At 39.4% G+C, this 17,791-nt stretch overlaps 1 protein-coding gene across 5 annotated transcripts in view; it reads right to left on the bottom strand.

Moving 5' to 3' along the window:
- Positions 1-17,791, bottom strand: part of micu3a (mitochondrial calcium uptake 3a) — a 199,741-nt gene that overhangs the window by 3,868 nt on the left and 178,082 nt on the right. For all 5 annotated transcript variants that reach the window (XM_043690223.2, XM_043690241.2, XM_043690233.2 and 2 more), the window contains one exon: positions 11,900-11,968. In XM_043690223.2, the coding sequence (XP_043546158.2) occupies positions 11,900-11,968 (69 nt within the window). The remainder of the gene's footprint in view (positions 1-11,899; positions 11,969-17,791) is intronic.

The raw sequence follows: 17,791 nt of genomic DNA, 5'->3' as shown, positions 1-17,791 counted from the left end.
CCGTACATACGTGTAAAATGCCTTTGGATTCTCCCTAATCCTTCCTGCCAAGCCTTTTTCGTGTCCCCTCCTGGCTCTACTCAGACCATTTTTTGAGCTCCTTCCTCGCCTGCCTGTAATCCTCTAGAGCTGAGCAAGACCCTTGCTTCTTCCATCTTACGTATGCTGTCTTTTCTTTTGACGAGAAGAGCTCCTCCGCTCTCGTCATCCAAGGTTCTTTTATCTTACCCCTTCTTGCCGGTCTCAGAGGAACACATTTATGCATCACTCGCAACAACTGTTCCTTAAACAGTCTCCACATGTCTATAGTGCCCTTTCCATGGAACAATTGCTCCCAGTCCATGCTTCCCAACTCATGTCTGATAGCATCATAGTTTCCTTTTCCCCAATTAAATATCCTCCCATTGTGCCTGCTTCTCTCCTTCTCCATAGCTATGCAGAATGTGAGGCAATTGTGGTCACTATCACCAAAATGCTCTCCCATCGCAAGATCTGACACCTGCCCCGGCTCATTGCCGAGCACCAAATCCAAAATTGCCTCTCCCCTTGTTGGCCTGTCAACGTACTGAGTTAGAAAACCCTCCTGAACGCACCTTACAAAAACAGCTGCTTCTAAACCATCGGCTCGAAGGAGGTTCCAATCAATATTGGGAAAGTTAAAGTCACCCATTACAACAACCCTGCTACATTCACACTTTTCCAAAATCTGCCGACCTATGCTTTCTTCAATCTCCCTGCTGCTATTGGGGTCCCTTGTAGAAAACCCCCAATGAGGTGACTGCTCCCTTACTGTTCCTAATTTCCACCCATACTGACTTAATAGGCAGACCCTCCTCGACAACAGTAACTTCTGTAGCTGTGATACCCTCTCTGATTAGCAGTGTTACACCCCCTCCCTATTCTTTTTAAATGTTCTAAACCCTGGAACATCCAGCAACCATTCCTGCCCCTGAGAAACCCATGTCTCTGATATGGCCACAACATCATAGCACCAGGTACTGATCCATGCTCTAAGCTCATCACTTTTATTCCTGATACTCCTTGCATTAAAGCAAACACACTTTAACCAATCCCTTGGTTCTTTCCCAGGAAATTCCTTCCCACTGGCTGCGCTACCTCTTGCTATTGCCTCATCTCCATCAACTCTCACCACCATATATAGCTCAGGTTCCCACCCCTCTGCCATACTAGTTTAAACCCTCCTGAACTACTCGAGCAAACCTTCCACCCAGGACATTGGTCCCCTTCCAGTTCAGGTGCAACCCATCCTTCATGTACAGGTCCCACCTTCCCCCGAAGGCATCCCAATTATCTACATATTTTAAGCCCTCCCTCCTACATTGCCGGATAATCGAGAAATGTTCAGATTCCTGGCACTCAAATTACCGCTGTTTACAATCAGATTGATTATCTGAACAAAATATTCCCCACCCATCTCTTTTGGATAATTGAGGTTCTACTCTACATATAAACTACTATGTATCAGTTCCAATATAATAACATCTCATAAACACTCCCTTGGCAAAGGCAATTTCAGTAAAACAGATTGTCTCACATGCAATTCTAGCGGCAGGAAGAGAACTCCAGCTTTGAGCTGTAATAGAGAGGAATAAGAGCTTGCTCATCCAATTTAAAGATCCCAGCAACTGCAGAAAGCTAAAACTAAAAATCCTGGTTCTGTGGGAACTCGACCACACTGTTCAGGCTGTTTCCATAGTTCCAACTTAAAAAAAAAACCCAAGGCCTCACAAGCTGTTTATTTAAATGGCTTGAACAGACTGCTTGGCATGTCTGTCTCAACTCTTCATTTAAAAAAAAGATAAAATAAACCTTTAAAAGCCATAGTATTATCAATCCATTTGGATTACTAGTCCAATGACATCCCCAATATCCAATGATCTCCTAGACTCCTCACTGCATCAGGTGGAGTAAGGTATATGCCAAGCCATAATGTTACATATTGGGATAGAATACAATTCTGCTATTGCCAGTAGTCCATACAGTTTCTTGGATACAGAGGTTTGAACTGTAATGTGTTTTGAAATGATCTCATGTAATGTGGTGGTAAAGTCACAAGATACTATATAGGGTACTTTAATGTGGAAGCAGATTTCATGAGGGCACTGCTGTGGTCACTGCTACCAATATTGTTACAGATAAATGCATCAGCGACAGGTAACTCGATGAGTTGGTGGTCAAGCAGGACTTGCTTTTTGTTGTATGTCTGACTACTTATCAAAGGTCCAGGTTAGCAACTATGTATTTCAGTTTTCAGTTAGCTTGGTCAGTAATGTTGCTACTGGGCCTCAGTGGTCCAGTAGCAACATTGAAACTTTTGTGCAAGTGCTATCCTTATAAGATTTCCTTAGCCATATTTAAAGTGATATTATGAGACTTTATAACAGGGTCCCGAGGCCATACCCAGCCAACTATACATCACTGTACTGCCAACGCTGGGGGTTTTGCCCTGCTGGTTGGACAGAACATAATGGACAGGGTTGCTAATGGAGGAGTCTAGGGCATTAGTTCAAAGGTAAGAACATGTGAATACAAACAAGTCAGGCTGTTGCCCGATTAATTTCTGAGAAATCTCTGCCAAGTTGGCATAACATTTACAATGAAAATGTAATTAAATTAATAAGGTTGGTTGGGAGAACATTAGATTAGTTGTTCGTATTTTAAAAAGCAGACCTATAAGCTGTTTTATTTTAAGCTGCTTGAGGTGAGAGAGTAACAATGGATAATAATGCAGCCCAGATATTTGTGAAGATGGTCTACATTCTGCCAATGTTTATCCTTGTTAATCCAGTAAAATTAATGGATGTACCTCTGGGGTCCATAAATATGCACGATGGGGTGTACTTCAACTCCTCTCCATTCCTCAACAAAAAAAAAATCAAACTTCAGTCCTATAATTTATTAGTTTTCCACACCTTTTGCTTCCTGTATCAAATATTCATATTCACAGCAATAAAACATTCATATTGCAATCCCATCTTCCTTCAGTTAGGTACACTAACATGTATAGTATTCATAAAATTAGGTATCATAGAAATGTCTGCATACTGTATGCATCCCACCAAACCCCTACATATAACGTGTTATAAGTAGCAAGAAGAGTTAAGATAAATAGAAATGTATTCTCTTAATGCAAAGCTAAAAATAAAAATCTTTTTTTTCAAAAAGGAGAACAGCATTATTGAGCTAGCGGGACTTCATATTTGGGCATTAATGTCAGAAAAATAAAGAAATAAACTTCCCAGATTTGGCATCATATCAACATATTATGGTGCCTTTAATATTCTTCTGTAAATATTGTTTTCTGCGTACTAGCATAACTATGAGTGGATTATAAACACTAGCACAGACTAGCTGGGCTGTATGACACATTTCAAATGCTATGAAATTCCATGTAACCAAGGAGATAGTCAGCATGAATTACCTCAAATTACTTTCAGCTAATTAAACCAATTATTAGGAAACTATAAAATTAAGAAATGCAATATAAATGAATCTCTCCATATAAACTTTACCATATTAATAGTACACTTCACTGACGGACTACATGTGGATTTTATCAAATTACCAACAGATGATACATTAGTAACGAACATATCGGATAGCCTTTCAAGATTTCTTTTGCATAAATACTGAATCTCAACTCCACATTGTACATTGTGGTTGGTTATGATGTATATTAAACCATACTAAAATAAATGTATAGATGTATTAGATATATCATCTGATCACTTATGGCATTACTTAGATTGCCTGAAATACATGATGGGCTAAGTGTACATCAGTTGAATAAGCTTGCAATCATTAAATTAGCTTAAGACTGTATAATGTTTAAAAGAAATTTGAACATCCAGTTACTAGCTGAAAAAAATTAGACATCAAGATTTCACATCTTAGGACATTTACTTTGACAGTTGACTAAGATACTATTAACTAAGAACCATCTTGGTGGCCAACTCATACATCGAACTGTGGAATGTAATTTACCCATTCGTATTCCTGGGCTCAACCATAAAGACACTTCACAGATAAACTCTGCACTATCCTTTACGTAGAATCTCACTTATGCAACATGAACTTGTATAGTCAAAATGGACAGCTTATTTGGGAAAACAAAAAAGTTGCAAGGTCAGATGACCTTTTCTTCCTTGCCAATACAAATAGAACTACATGACCCTGATCAAATCTTCATGTCTTGATGAAGTTATTAGAAGGCAAACAACGTTTCTAGATATGTCTATGAGAAGTAATTAAAATTCAAAAGATGTTTCCTGTGGTTAATGGGTTCTCTTCTCCAAATCTTTCCTCATTCCTGAAGAAGGGCTCATGCCCGAAACATCGATTCTCCTGTTCCTTGGATGCTGCCTGACCTGCTGCGCTTTTCCAGCAACACATTTTCAGCTCTCTTCTCCAAATAGTTTTAAAACTGCTTTGTCAATACAGTTAGCAAGCTTTGACTCCACAGTTGAAATCCAGTGAATGGATTTGAAAAATATTAGTATATCACTATGGTGTGCGAACATACAAAAATATTTTAATCCCACTGTTTCATGATAGCTTAGATACCACAAACATTCCAGAGAACAACGCTCATCATATTGTTCCACTTGCCACATGTGGAGAAACTGGCCACTGGGACATACAGATTTTCCTCCATATTTGTGAACTCACAACTTGAACATTTGTCTACTCTGCCAAAAAAGAAACCAATCATTCAAAATTCACCAACAAAATTTGCCTATCCTGAACTACTTTCACTTCTGCGGCAATCTCGCTCTCCAAACTGTTTCAGTATGCAGCTCTTCCCCTTATACCTTCACAAGTATGATCACAGTCACTCAGGTTGAGGACATCTGCCAAATGGTGGTAGAGGAGGAGGATACATCATTGGGTAAGAGTGACTGGGAGAGAGGTATGTCTGCAATATCGTCCCCCTCCCACACCAGTAATCACCCTTAATCTCCCCTAAAAATGCCTGACCTTGTATACAAAACTTCTCACTTTTATCGCTAAGTTGCATCACACTAGAATTGTTGTGAATATTTCATTCAGATAGTACCTTTTATTTCAAGTGCTTTAGTGTTTATTATTTTAACTAAAAAAAAACCCCAAAAATAATCGGCAAAAAGTCATAAATCTTGAGGCCCAAGGACCTAACCCTAATTTTACTATAAGTTATTAAGCTCGGTACCTGCAAATTCACTGTTCGCACAGGTTTACAAGAATGGAATCCTTGTAGACATGGAGGAATGACTACCAATGTTCCTGGCACTGGCACTATCTTTAAACTCCAGTGTATCCAGTTAAGGACCGATCATCTGTGCAAGACATGTCTGTCCAAGAGTAACCGGCACCCTGTCTTACTAGAGTGAGCTGGAAGTCTTGCCGAATGTGGGGTGCATGCAGACACTACCCATGGAATGTACTCTGAGATTTGGTGACTGATGGAGATAGAAAGGAGCAAATCATAAGCTGGAGTTGCCTGGAAACTGGTCTCATTTCCATGTCAGGAATCGTCACCGTTTAGTTTCTATCCAGCATGTGGGTGAATGGGAAACTACATATCAATGAGGTGAGATAGCACAATAATGAGGATGTTTGTGCATGTCTTGCCATTCAACAACTGAAAATGCGACTTCTTGTCAGTGTGGAAAGCTTTTGTTGGACATCTCATGCAATTCTCCTAATTTTCTTGTCAATATCCGATCATTTTGGGGCTACGAAAATTCTGCCTCTAGATTGCCTTATCAACAACCTAATAAAGCATATTTTCTGGATAGAGTGGAAGAAACATCAAGATCAGTGAAAGTACTCAACCCAGCTAAGAAGCTTAATTCTAACGAAGTACTAAGAACTAGTACTTTGGGTCATCAGATTTCCTTGACCGCCCTATTTAAGGAACCAAATCAGGGTGTCACTATGGGCTTCAATTGCACTTCACCTGGAGTGGTACATGACAAATCTGTTATGTAAGTGGTAAAACATTGCAAATCATTCTTTGTAAACTTCAACATGTGTTTTTTTAATGGGCCAAAAAGATTTTGGCATGCATCCTTTTTAAGTCTTCAGCACAGGAAACGCAAGTGTGACAAAGAGCTCAAACTTTTAGGACATAAAATAAACGGTAGCTTTTGTAATTATAATCTTTTCTCGAATGTACGTGTGTGTTTGTCAGAGTGTGCAAATGGGTATGGTTGTGCATATATTTGAGTGTTAAATAATAAACATATTTATTTTAGACAATACCAGTTATTTGTCTGTTCTTGACAGTTATAAAACTCAGGGATTAAAAATTTTGTTTTAGAAAAATGCATAAAAACACTTTTTGATCAGTTCAGATATGGAATAAAGGAACCCTATTATCATATTTCTCCCCAGTCTGTAACAATAGACATTCGATTTTCCATAAATCAATCCAAAATTAGTGTTTGCTCCAGGATGTTGCTCTTTTCACAGTTTGCTAGCAGTGAGATTTTCTTTTCCCAGAGACTGTTTTTCCCTTTCCATCTCAACCCAGCTGACTCTTGATTCTTATTTATTTAATCTCATCATAAATTTGGACTTTTCCCAATTGAGCACAAACTCCCATCCACGGGGTGAATCATAGACACTTTGTGGTTTCCCGATGGTTCCTCTTTCCCAGATCCAGGTAGATGAAGAAACATTTGATATCCTGCTATATTCTCGGAAAGCCAGCAATGTGATCTTTATGTGGCTTCCTCTGCACCCTTCCCAATGGCAATATGAATCATAAGGGCCAGTATCGAAGGTTGAAATGATAATCAGCTATCATGAGAACCCAACTCTGACTTTCGAACTATATGGATAGTTTAAAGAACTATTTAGACAGTTAAACTTTCCACTTATGAAAGGATCAAGAATGACTAAATATGAAAGTAATGAGAAAACATTTTTCATGTAACAAATGATTAATGTCTGAAATGCACCGCCTGAGGAGGCAGGTTCAATTGAGACATTCAAAATTGAATGAGATTGTTGTTTGAAAAAGAACAACGAGCAGGGTTACAGGAGAAGGCAGGGTAAAGATAAGACTGGTGGTGTAGTGGACACCAAAGGTTACCTCAGAGTATAACAGGATATTAATCAGATAGTTTGATGAGCTGAGGAGTGGCAGATTGAGTTTAATTTAGATAAATGTCAGCTGCTGCATTTTGGAAAGAAAAATTGGGGCTGAACTTATACATTTAATGGTAATGACCTTGGGAGTGTTGCTGAACAAAGAAACCTTGGTGTGCAGGTTCATATTTCCTTGAAAATGGAATTGCATGCTGGCAAGATAGTGAAGGTACTGTTTGGTATGCTTGCCTTTATTGGACAGTGCATTTAATATAGGAGTTGGGAGGTCATGTTGTGGCTGTACAGGACATTGGCTAGGTCACTATTGGAATACTGAATTCAGTTTCGGGACCCCGCTATAGGAAGGATGTTGTGAAACTTGAAAGGATTCAGAAAAGATTTGCCGAAGTTGGAGGGCTTGAGCTATAGGGAGAGGCTGAATAGGCTGTGGCTCTTTTTCCTGGAGTGTTGGAGGCTGAGGGTTGGCTTTATAAAAGTTTATAAAGTAATGACAGGCATGGATAGGGTGAATAGCAAAGGTCTTTTCCATGGGGTCAGGGAGTCCAAAACTAGACAGCATAAGTTTAAGGCAAGAGGGGAAAGACTTCAAAAGGGACCTACGGAGCAATTTTTTCCACACAGAGAAATGGAATGGTGGAAACTGATACAATTAAAAACATTTAAAAGATATCCAAATGGGCATATTAATAGGAAGGGTTTGGGGGTTATATGGGCCAAATGCTGACAAATGGGACTAGCTTACTTTAGGATACCTGGTTAGTGTGGATGATTTGGACCGAAGGGTCTGTTTCCATGCTGTACAGCTCTATGACCCTATGACTATAAGTGAAATGCTTAATCAGAGCACCAAGACAGCCATGATAGGCCAAATAACTTGTGCAATGTACTAAGTCTGTGATTCCGTGAACCCCACACTTTCAACAAATTTTTGAGCCTTTGGGAGACTCAAGTATCTAACCATTGTGAACTCAGAATTTGCTGTCATTGTCCCCAACTGTGAACATCTCATGCCATCACTTCAGTAGCTCAAATTGGATCTTCCTTTAATCTTTAACCACTTAGGCCTATTGTCAAGCAGAGTTCAGATCACTTTAAAACATTGTTCTAAAACATAATTTTATAAACCTCACAATTGTAACAATATATCAGTTGAGTGCATTGAAACTGGATACTAAGAGGACATTTTTGACATTGGAGGCAGTTTTATCAGAACGGAAAGATTGATTAAACTGAGAATGAGTAATAAACTGTATCTGAAAGCAAGTAATTTGAATACTGCATTTATACCAATCTGCAGAAGTTGGCAAAGAATAGTAAAATGGATGTCCTAAATCAACTGTGGACATCTACAAACTGCAACATAAGGAGATGGTGATGTCTAAATGGTTATAGGTAGCAGTTCAAGAAAGCAGCCTCAACACCATCATTGTGCACAACTTCCCACCAAGGCTCATTGACTACCACTCCCACTATCACACGCTATTTCTTCCCTCAACCTTGTCATACATTCCATCTATCTAGAATTTTAATTCTTCCTATTCTCTGCACCTCCTACTTACTCACAAGGGACAGCTCACCACTTTTCCTGAATCACCAACAGCTGTATTAGCCATTTTCATCCGATTTAATCTTTGCATGTCACATTCCAGGAGAAAATACCCCAAAATAGGTCAGAGAGGCAAGGCAGGTGCTGGAGTGCCCAACATTCATCTGTCTATGAGGAGAGTATTCTCGCCTTAGTGGGAAAAGGTCATGCTTACCTGTGCAGTATGCGGATCTCCATATCTCAGCAACCAAGTAAGATTCATTGTCTAATACTGCACCACTCTCCCGTAATGGCCACTAAATTAATTTTAAACATGCAGAAAGCTTCTCCCCATATTTCACAAAACAATCTTTCTCTTGCCTTCTGAAGGCACAAGTGACATCCTCTCAGTCTCTGCCTTCAAGAGATCAGTGCCTCTAGATATCATCTCCTCCACTTCTTAGAAAGACGACACAAATTCCTCAAAGGAAGCACCAGCAAAATTATCACCTTTAATCCCCACCACCTCAGATACTGATGACTAGATGGGTACTTTATCTAGATTAGACTCGGCGAGATGTTCTAATGGGCACAAAACTAGCATGCCTCTGTAAATGGTTGAGCAAATATTGTCCAAGGACACTAGCACTTAGAGGACTGCTAGAGACAAGGTACTTACTCAGCCCCAGCAGAGAGGACCCATACATTGTCAGCCATTAACTTCATTAAAATGCACAAACTGACAGAGCAGCAATAGCCAGTTTGTTGGAAACACACAGCAAGCTGGATTTGGAGCCCATTGATACCATTTGTACTGTGCGAGTGCCAGCGCATGTATATTTGGCTGCCTCTGGAGACAGGTTAGTGGCTGCAAAGGAGAGCGAGCTTCAGCCCACTGTCTGCTGAATATGTGCTTGGACTTACACTCTATCACTAGCGTTTAGCACCAGTGGCAAGGCAAAAGGAGCGCAAGGGACCTGGACCAGACTCCAGATTCCACACAAATATCCATTTGACCCCTGAAGCCTGTGCCTACAGCTTACTTCTGACAAATACTGTGATACATTGCCCTCTAAACAAATCCAGGGATGGTGACCGTTGATGACTCCCTTCCTGCAGTACCCCAAGTCCTCTAATGCATTATTGTTTCCCAACTTTATATATGGAGTTGCCTCTTCAAAATCCTATCGCGCTCTGTATCCCAACATGCTGCCTCCAATCCACTACAAATGACTTCCCCAAATTCCCACCAAAGCAGTGGCCCCTGATAACTCCCATAACATTCAGCAAGACCGCCAGGATGATCAATGGCCTGCACTCTTTGATCAATCTGGAACAGCCCCTGAATCATAACTCTGCAGCTTCAAAACTGACATTCTCTGAACCAGTGGACTTGTTGTACTGGACCTGCAAGACTGACTGCTTCCCACTTTTGGAGGACAGACCTTAATGTCACAGAGGCCGAACGCTAGCAGTCTGTAACCACGTCCTATCTCCCACTTGACAACGACCCCACCGTTACTCAAAATGCCAGAATTCCTCACAATGTTGTGACTTCACTGCTTCTGGTGATCTACCCTCCACTGTCTCCAACCTTACATAGTCCCCCAGCCCCACGCTGCCCAGCTCTACCTGCTACCCAAGATCCATAAGCCAACCTACTCTGGCTGACCTATCATCTCCACATGTTCCTGCCCCACCGAACTGATTTCTTCCTATCTTGACTCTATCCTCTTCCCCTTGGTTCAGACACTTCCCATCTACTTCCACAACACTAACCATGCCCTCCACCTCTTCAGTAACCTTTAGTTCCCCGGCCCCCGGTGCTTCATCTTCACTATGGACGTGCAGTCCTTATACACGTCCATACCCCACAAGGATACCCTTCAGACCTTCAGCTTCATCCTCTCCAACAGACCCATCCAGTCCCCCTCCATCAACACCTCCTCCACCTCACCGAACTAGTCCTCACCCTTAATAACTTTTCCTTTAACTCTTCCTATTTCCTCCAAATCTGGGGGGTGGGGGGAGAATGGGCGCGAGCTATGCCTCTTTGTTGGCGACATTGAATAGTCCCTCCTCTGTACCTACACAGGCACTGTGCCCCACATCTTCTGCCGTTACATTGATGACTACATCGATACTGTTTCCTGCACCCAGGCTGAACTGGAGCAGTTTATCAGCTTCACCCACAACTTCCACATCGCCCTTAAATTCACTTGGTCTATCTCGGACACCTCTCAACTTTTTGACGCACATCTCCTTCCACCCATATTCTGCAACAACTCTAAGCTAATTTCCCAATTCCTCCACCTCTGCCGCATCTGCTCAGACAAGGAGACTTCCATTCCCAAGCATCCTAGATGTTCACCTATTTTGAACAAAGTGCTTTCCCCCCGTTATCGAGATAGCCCTCCACCGTACCTCCTCCATTCTCTGCTCCACTGCTTTAAACTCCACCCCCCCCCGCCCTCTCCAAAGGTGATAAAGATAGGGTTCCCCCTTGTCTTCACCTACCATCTCCGCATCCAATGTATTATCCTTTAACACATCCACCAACTCCAATTAGAACTAGAGGACATAGGTTTAGGGTGAGAGGGAAAGATATAAAAGAGACCTAAGGGACAACTTTTTCACGCAGAGGGTGGTACGTGTATGGAACGAGCTGTCAGAGGAAGTGGTAGAGGTTAGTACAAATGCAACATTTAAAAAGCATCTGGATGGGTATATGAATAGGAACGGTTTGGAGGGATATGGGCTGGGTGCTGGCAGGTGGGACTAGATTGGATTGGGATATATGGTCGGCATGGACGAGTTGGATTGAAGGGTCTATTTCCGTGCTATATATCTCTATTACTCTAATAGTTCCTCATTATATTAGCTAAAATGAGCTCAAATTGTTTGCCTAAATTGAAGTGTTTTTTAAACATCTGGCAACATAATATTTAAAATCATTGAATAATATGTTACCAGCGTGCAAGTAAGCAATTTGAGCAGAATTGTAACTCAGTTCCTTTGCCACAACTTGAAGTCTTACTTAATCTTCAGGCAGACCGTCAAATGTAGAAAGCAATTCCAATCTGAGGAATATTAGGAAGCACTGTTCTGATGCTAATGCTCAACAAGATTATGGTGACACACTGTTAATCGAAAAAAAAAACCTTTGATGGAATTGCATTGTATATGTCAATGCTAAGTACATAAGCCAAACCACGAAAGTATCACTTCAAAAAGAAGCAAATTACAAATTCAACATACTTATCTGGTGACAAATTCTTTCTTCAGGCAAACTTTGAAACTGGGATATCCCTGTGTAGACTTGTAGCCCTATTGGATTCAAGGTAGAAAAAAATGCTTGAGAGTAGTGAACAAGTTGTAGCTTTAACGATTTCTGACTTCTAATATCTTAAAAGTGAAATGTACATTGTCCAACTTGGTAACTTAGTAGCAAATATTAGATTGGCAAAAATCAGTGTTAGTGAAACTTACTGTTTCTTATTTTGATGCCATAATTTAGCAAAATGGATTTCATATAAATGCAAGTTTTTAAGAAAATCTTTTTTTGCTCTTTTAAATAAGGCGTAACATGAATTACCTCGAAGTTGAATCTTATTAGTGTAGAAGCAACCCCCCCCCCCCCCCCCCAATTCATACTGTTATACTATGATTCAGTCTGACTAAACAGAGAGGATGCTGGAGAAACTCAGCAGGACTGGTAGCACCTGCGGAAATACAAATAGAGCTAACATTTCTTCAGAACTGCTGAGTTTTTCCATCATTATTCGTATTTCCAACATCCACGATATTTTGCTTTTATTATAGTAAGGACGAGTTACTTTTACTATGGTCACTAATACCAAACTGGATACTTAAAACATTAAAGGCAACAAATGAGTTGACAGCACATTGAATATTGTTTTATATCTTAAACATATGGCAATATTTAGTAGGAAATCTTTATTTTGAAAGATTAACACGTCAGGTTATCTACAATTTTATTCTAATCTGATTTCAAATTGAACAATAAAAACTACTTGGAAACTACTATCAAGTTGTAGGTCAATTTCAATCAAACAAAACAACAGACTACTACAGTGAGCAAATATCTCACACCTATATATGAACCAGTTAACTCTTCACAATCACAAACATATACAGTATAACCTGCAGGAATTTTAAAGTATTTTCTAAGAAAAATTTGCTTTTGCTGTTAAAATCAAATGTGATTAGATTTGCAGATATAATAATGGATTAAATGAAACTTCTCACAAATTTGACTGAAGTATCTAACATTTATCAAGATTTTCTGGAATTTCAAGGTATTTGTCTTGAAAGTGGATCTCCAATAACCTTGCTTGAGACAGATTGAAAAGTACATAGTTTAGAACTGGAGTATTATATTATATTGGGTACAATATAGGTAATGACTTGCTGAGGTTGTGCACCATAAATTGAGTCCCAGAGTCATGTCAATTTTTTTAAAAGGTATGCACGGTACTCCAATTTACCTGACTTTCAGTCAAATGTTCATAGAAAGTATTGAACAGTTTTCTAATGCAACAAAAATTGTTCTTTATTATAAGCAATTAGACAACAGTTACAGATAAATAGATATAAATTGTTGGCATATAACACTACTAACTAAAACCTTTATAAACTGTCCCCCTCACACACAAATAGCTTAAGTTGATTATCACCAGAGATAGAAACAACTGGAAAGTTGTTCAGTGGTATTTGCCTCCCGATTCCAATGTTGAGATGATCTTTCTTCAGACAGCCAGACCCTTAGTGTTCTTTTGTCTTTCTCTCGAAGCTTCCACTGGTTTGCAAGAAGTTCAGAGTGACTGATTTGCTTGCAATATCAGTCTGAATTATCAATTCAAAAGTCATAGCACCTGCTCAGACTATGTCTGTAACCCATTTCCAATTCCAACCTGCTCAGTTAATTGAACACCAATCAGCTTCACTTATAAACAGCTCCTTAGCTCCTGATCATCTATACATTGCAGGAACCCACAGCCACAAAAGCAGAGGTCACAATATGTATCAAATTCTTTCCTGTGAAATTATGCAGTCATTTTGGTAAACCCCTGTTTTCAAAAACAATTCATTCTCTTTGCTGTCCAGTTTTTAAAGAAACATAAAAAATTCATTACATATCCATTTAGATTTTGGGATCAAAGTTGTTATTCATTACACTTACCAATGAATTTCTGCAGGGTTTTGTGAACAGTATTTAAATTTGTTTCAGTTAATCATGTTCAAGGCATCAACTTCTTCTTGCAGTCCACAGAGCAGAACAGCATTCCTGCCACGGGCATGAATTCCAGGCCAAACAGACACTTGCCGCAGCAAGAGCACAGGAAGCAGTCAGGTGTAGCATGACAACTGTATTTCCCATATGTAACATGCTGGGCCTTAGGATCAATGACATTGTGACAACACTGGCACACCGCAGCATGAAGCTTCACATAGCAAGGTTTGCAGACAGGTTCGTCATTCACCATAACATAGATTTCTCTGGCAAGGACACAGTTACACTCAAAACAGCAGAAATGCTCAAGTGCCAATTCTGGCCTTCATTGCTGAATATTAACTCATCTCAGCCAGCACAATGTGATTTCTCAGTGTCACAGTAGTGACGTCCACAGTATAGTTTTCCTTTCTTCCAAAGGTAGAGCATATCCCCATGCAGTTCACTGCAGATGCTGCAGACAAAACAAGCAGGGTTCCACCGCTTGTCATAACCAGCCCACTCTGCATATACAGCTGGGTCTCCCTCCTTCATGCTCGATTTACAATGGAAGCATGCATATTTTGTTACTGATTGTATAGCCACTGATCTAACAGCAACGGTAGTACGGTCTTTATAGAGCTTTTCGGCCATCAGATAGTCAAAGTTGTGACTCACTATAGAGGGATCTGGGATCTAAGAGTTTTGAGCAGGCAATCGTGTCTTTTCAACAAACAAATTGAAGACATCTTAAAGAAGTACATGTAGTCTAAAAGAGAAAGTGTAAATTGAAATATCCAATTCAATGTAAAATCACATGCAAAAGCAAAAGATGACAAAATATACATTTTAAAAGTGTGAACAATAATTAAAATGAGAAGGAAAATGTCTAAAATTAAATTTTCTGTGGTTGTCTGGCAGTAATTAAAAATTCACTTCGACGTGAATGACGATTGTTTTGTCTTGATGTTTTAGCAGGTACTAACTATTTATACATATTTTAATATGATTTATTTTACAATTTGGGCTTTGAACTAGTGACATATGAACTTTGGCCTGTGTCTGAGGGGGTTTAATGATTAATTTGTCAGTACTTCTTAAGCCATTTAGAAAAAAACTGAGAGTCAGAGAGTCATAGAGATGTATAGCACAGAAACAGACCCTTCAATCCAACTGGTCTATGCTGACCAGATATCTCAACCCAATCTAGTCCCACGTGCCAGCATCCGACCCACATCTCTCTAAACCCTTCCTATTCATATACCCATGCAGATGCCTTTTAAATGTTCCAATTGTACTAGCCTCCAGCAGTTCATTCCATACACATACCACCCTCTGAATGAAAACATTTCCCCTTAGGTCTCTTTTATACTTTCTCCTCTCACCCTAAACCTGTGCCCTCTAGTTCTAGACTCCCCCATCCCAGGGAAAAGACTTTGTCTATTTATCTTATCCATGTACCTCATGATTTTATAAACCTCCATAGGTTCAGCCCTCAGCCTCTGATGGTCCAGGGAAAGCAACCCTAACCTATTCAACCTCTCTCTGTAGCTCAAATCCTCCAACCCTGGCAACATACTTGTAAATATTTTCTGAACCCTATCAAGTTTCACAACATCTTTCCAATAGGGAGACCAGAATTGCACACAATCTTCCAACAGTGGCCTAACCAATGTCCTGTACAGCCACAACGTGACCTTCCAATTCCTACATTCAATACTCTGACCAATAAAGGAAAGCATACCAAACGCCGCCTTCACTATCCTATCTACCTGCAACTCCACTTTCAAGGAGCTATGAACCTGCACTCCAAGGTCTCTTTGTTCAGCAACACTCCCTATTACCTTACCATTAAGTGTGTAATTCCTGCTCAGATTTGCTTTCCCAAAATGCAACACCTCACATTTATCTAAATCAAATTCATCTGCCATTGGCCCATCTGATCAAGATCCCGTTGTAATCCGAGGTAATCTTCTTCGCTGTCCACTACACCTCCAATTTTGGTGTCATCTGCAAACTTACTAACTTATACCTCTTATGCTCACATCCAGTATGAATGAGGACTTTTTCATATTATGTACGTTTTACAAGCATACGGGGGAAAAATTAGTTGTTTTCATTTAGAAGAATTAGGAATTTATTACTTTAAGGGAGAAACCTAGTAAAGTTTTTGATTTATTTTATTTCACAGAAGTCCTGTTTGGAGTTATATGTAATAAAACAATTCCTCCTGGAGAAAGGAGAGAATTCAAAACAATTATGAAATAGGTTACCTTAGTATAAGGATTTCAGTTTGAAAGTTCCAAACAGAAGATTTTTTTTTAGAACACTCTAGGTGATAATATGATACTGAAAACATTTAAGGTCAGTTGTGAGAGTATGCAAGGAATGGGCTATCAAGCTCCCTGACCTGCAACTGAAGCTAACAATTAAATCTAAAGATGTCACTGAGAAGGGAACATTCTCATTGCTGTTCAAATATTGCCAAGTGGTGGTGTTGGGATAGATGGGTTTGTATATACTGTATATTGAAATTTTTTGAGTTGTGTTTTATGTAAATAGTTTGATTTATTTAATTGCATTTGCATAATGAACTTCTGCCTTAGTGTTAAAATCAAATTTACAGCATTGCATGCTTATGTTTCAGTGAAAGTCCACCTCATTGAATAAAAACAAGACAAAGAAAGAACTACCAAGCTATATTTCAGTCTTCAATCTGACTTGCTCAGTGAATAAAATGAACTGATCATAAAGGAGGCTCATTCAGGGTTTGAATTTACTAGATTTAAGAGGGAATTTCAAAAATATGTAAGTAATATATATGTGCTGGATCTGGACATAAAATGGCATTGTGGTAATGTCTGTTGAAAGAAACATGAAGGTGGCTTTAAATGTTATTAAGAGTTCGCTATAATTAGAAGATATGGGAGTGAAATATTTGAAGTTTTTATGTAAAGCTAAGTGGAGGATAATAGAAAGGTACAGAGTTAACAAAACCCAAAATGCAAAGGGAGGAAGAACAGAATCTGAGACTAAGGAAAATGAAGGAAAATACAAAAAAAGATGGAAAGCAAGGAGAGAAAGGGAAAAAAAAGGTGGTGACTAAAGAAAACCAAGGGAAAAGAAAAAGAAATGATTAAAACTTAAACTCCAAAAAGATACTGAAAGTGGTCAACATCAGTTGTTAAAACAAAAGTTAACAGTAAAGGAAGAAAGAGGCGGTAAAAGTGGATGATTCTCATTCCAAGAGATTTAATCTTACGAAGAATTTTGTGGAGGATGAAAAGGTATTTTACCTAATTTACGAAGATAGCCGGACAGATGAAGTGACCTAAAGATGTTTGGACATTAATGTTACAGAATGTTTTGACAGCTACAATTATGGCTGTGCCTGCCAGTTAGCAGAAGAACAATCTGCAGAGTACAGAGCAGTAGGAAAAAAAGCAGTACTCAATGCTTATTAAGTTGCCAGTGAAGCTTATCAATGAAAATTTAGGACTACTAAGAAAAAATGCTAATCAACCATTTTAGAATTGTTAGGGAAAAAAATTAGGTTCAGCTGTCAACAAATAGCTATGCTCTGTGGAGCTGTCATGACAAAGGCCTCCTGCCTAATAACAATGTGATTAGCTTCTAGGCAGGTGAACAGCTTTTGTGAGTGAATAAGACAATCAAAAGCCTTTTGGACCTCCAGAGAGGGAGGTGGTGTCTTTCTGCAGTTTAAAAAATACCTAAAGCTTGAAGAAAGCCAATTTATTTCCCCTCACCTGTTTCTGTAAGCTTTCAACCAATAATTCTGAGACCTTATAAGTTGTAAATCAAGTGACTCTGTGCCTCCTGCAGCAAGTGAAAGTACATGGAGATGAGAGATAGAGGAGTAGCAAGCAAAAGGATCATCTCAGCGAACCCTGTGTACA

Source organism: Chiloscyllium plagiosum, unplaced genomic scaffold (genome assembly GCF_037043375.1).
Source record: "Chiloscyllium plagiosum isolate Xiang-an unplaced genomic scaffold, Cpla_swu_hap1 HiC_scaffold_1, whole genome shotgun sequence".
Lineage (NCBI taxonomy): Eukaryota > Metazoa > Chordata > Chondrichthyes > Orectolobiformes > Hemiscylliidae > Chiloscyllium > Chiloscyllium plagiosum.
Note: the sequence above shows the minus strand (reverse complement) of the source record. Positions and strands in the feature narration are given on the sequence as shown.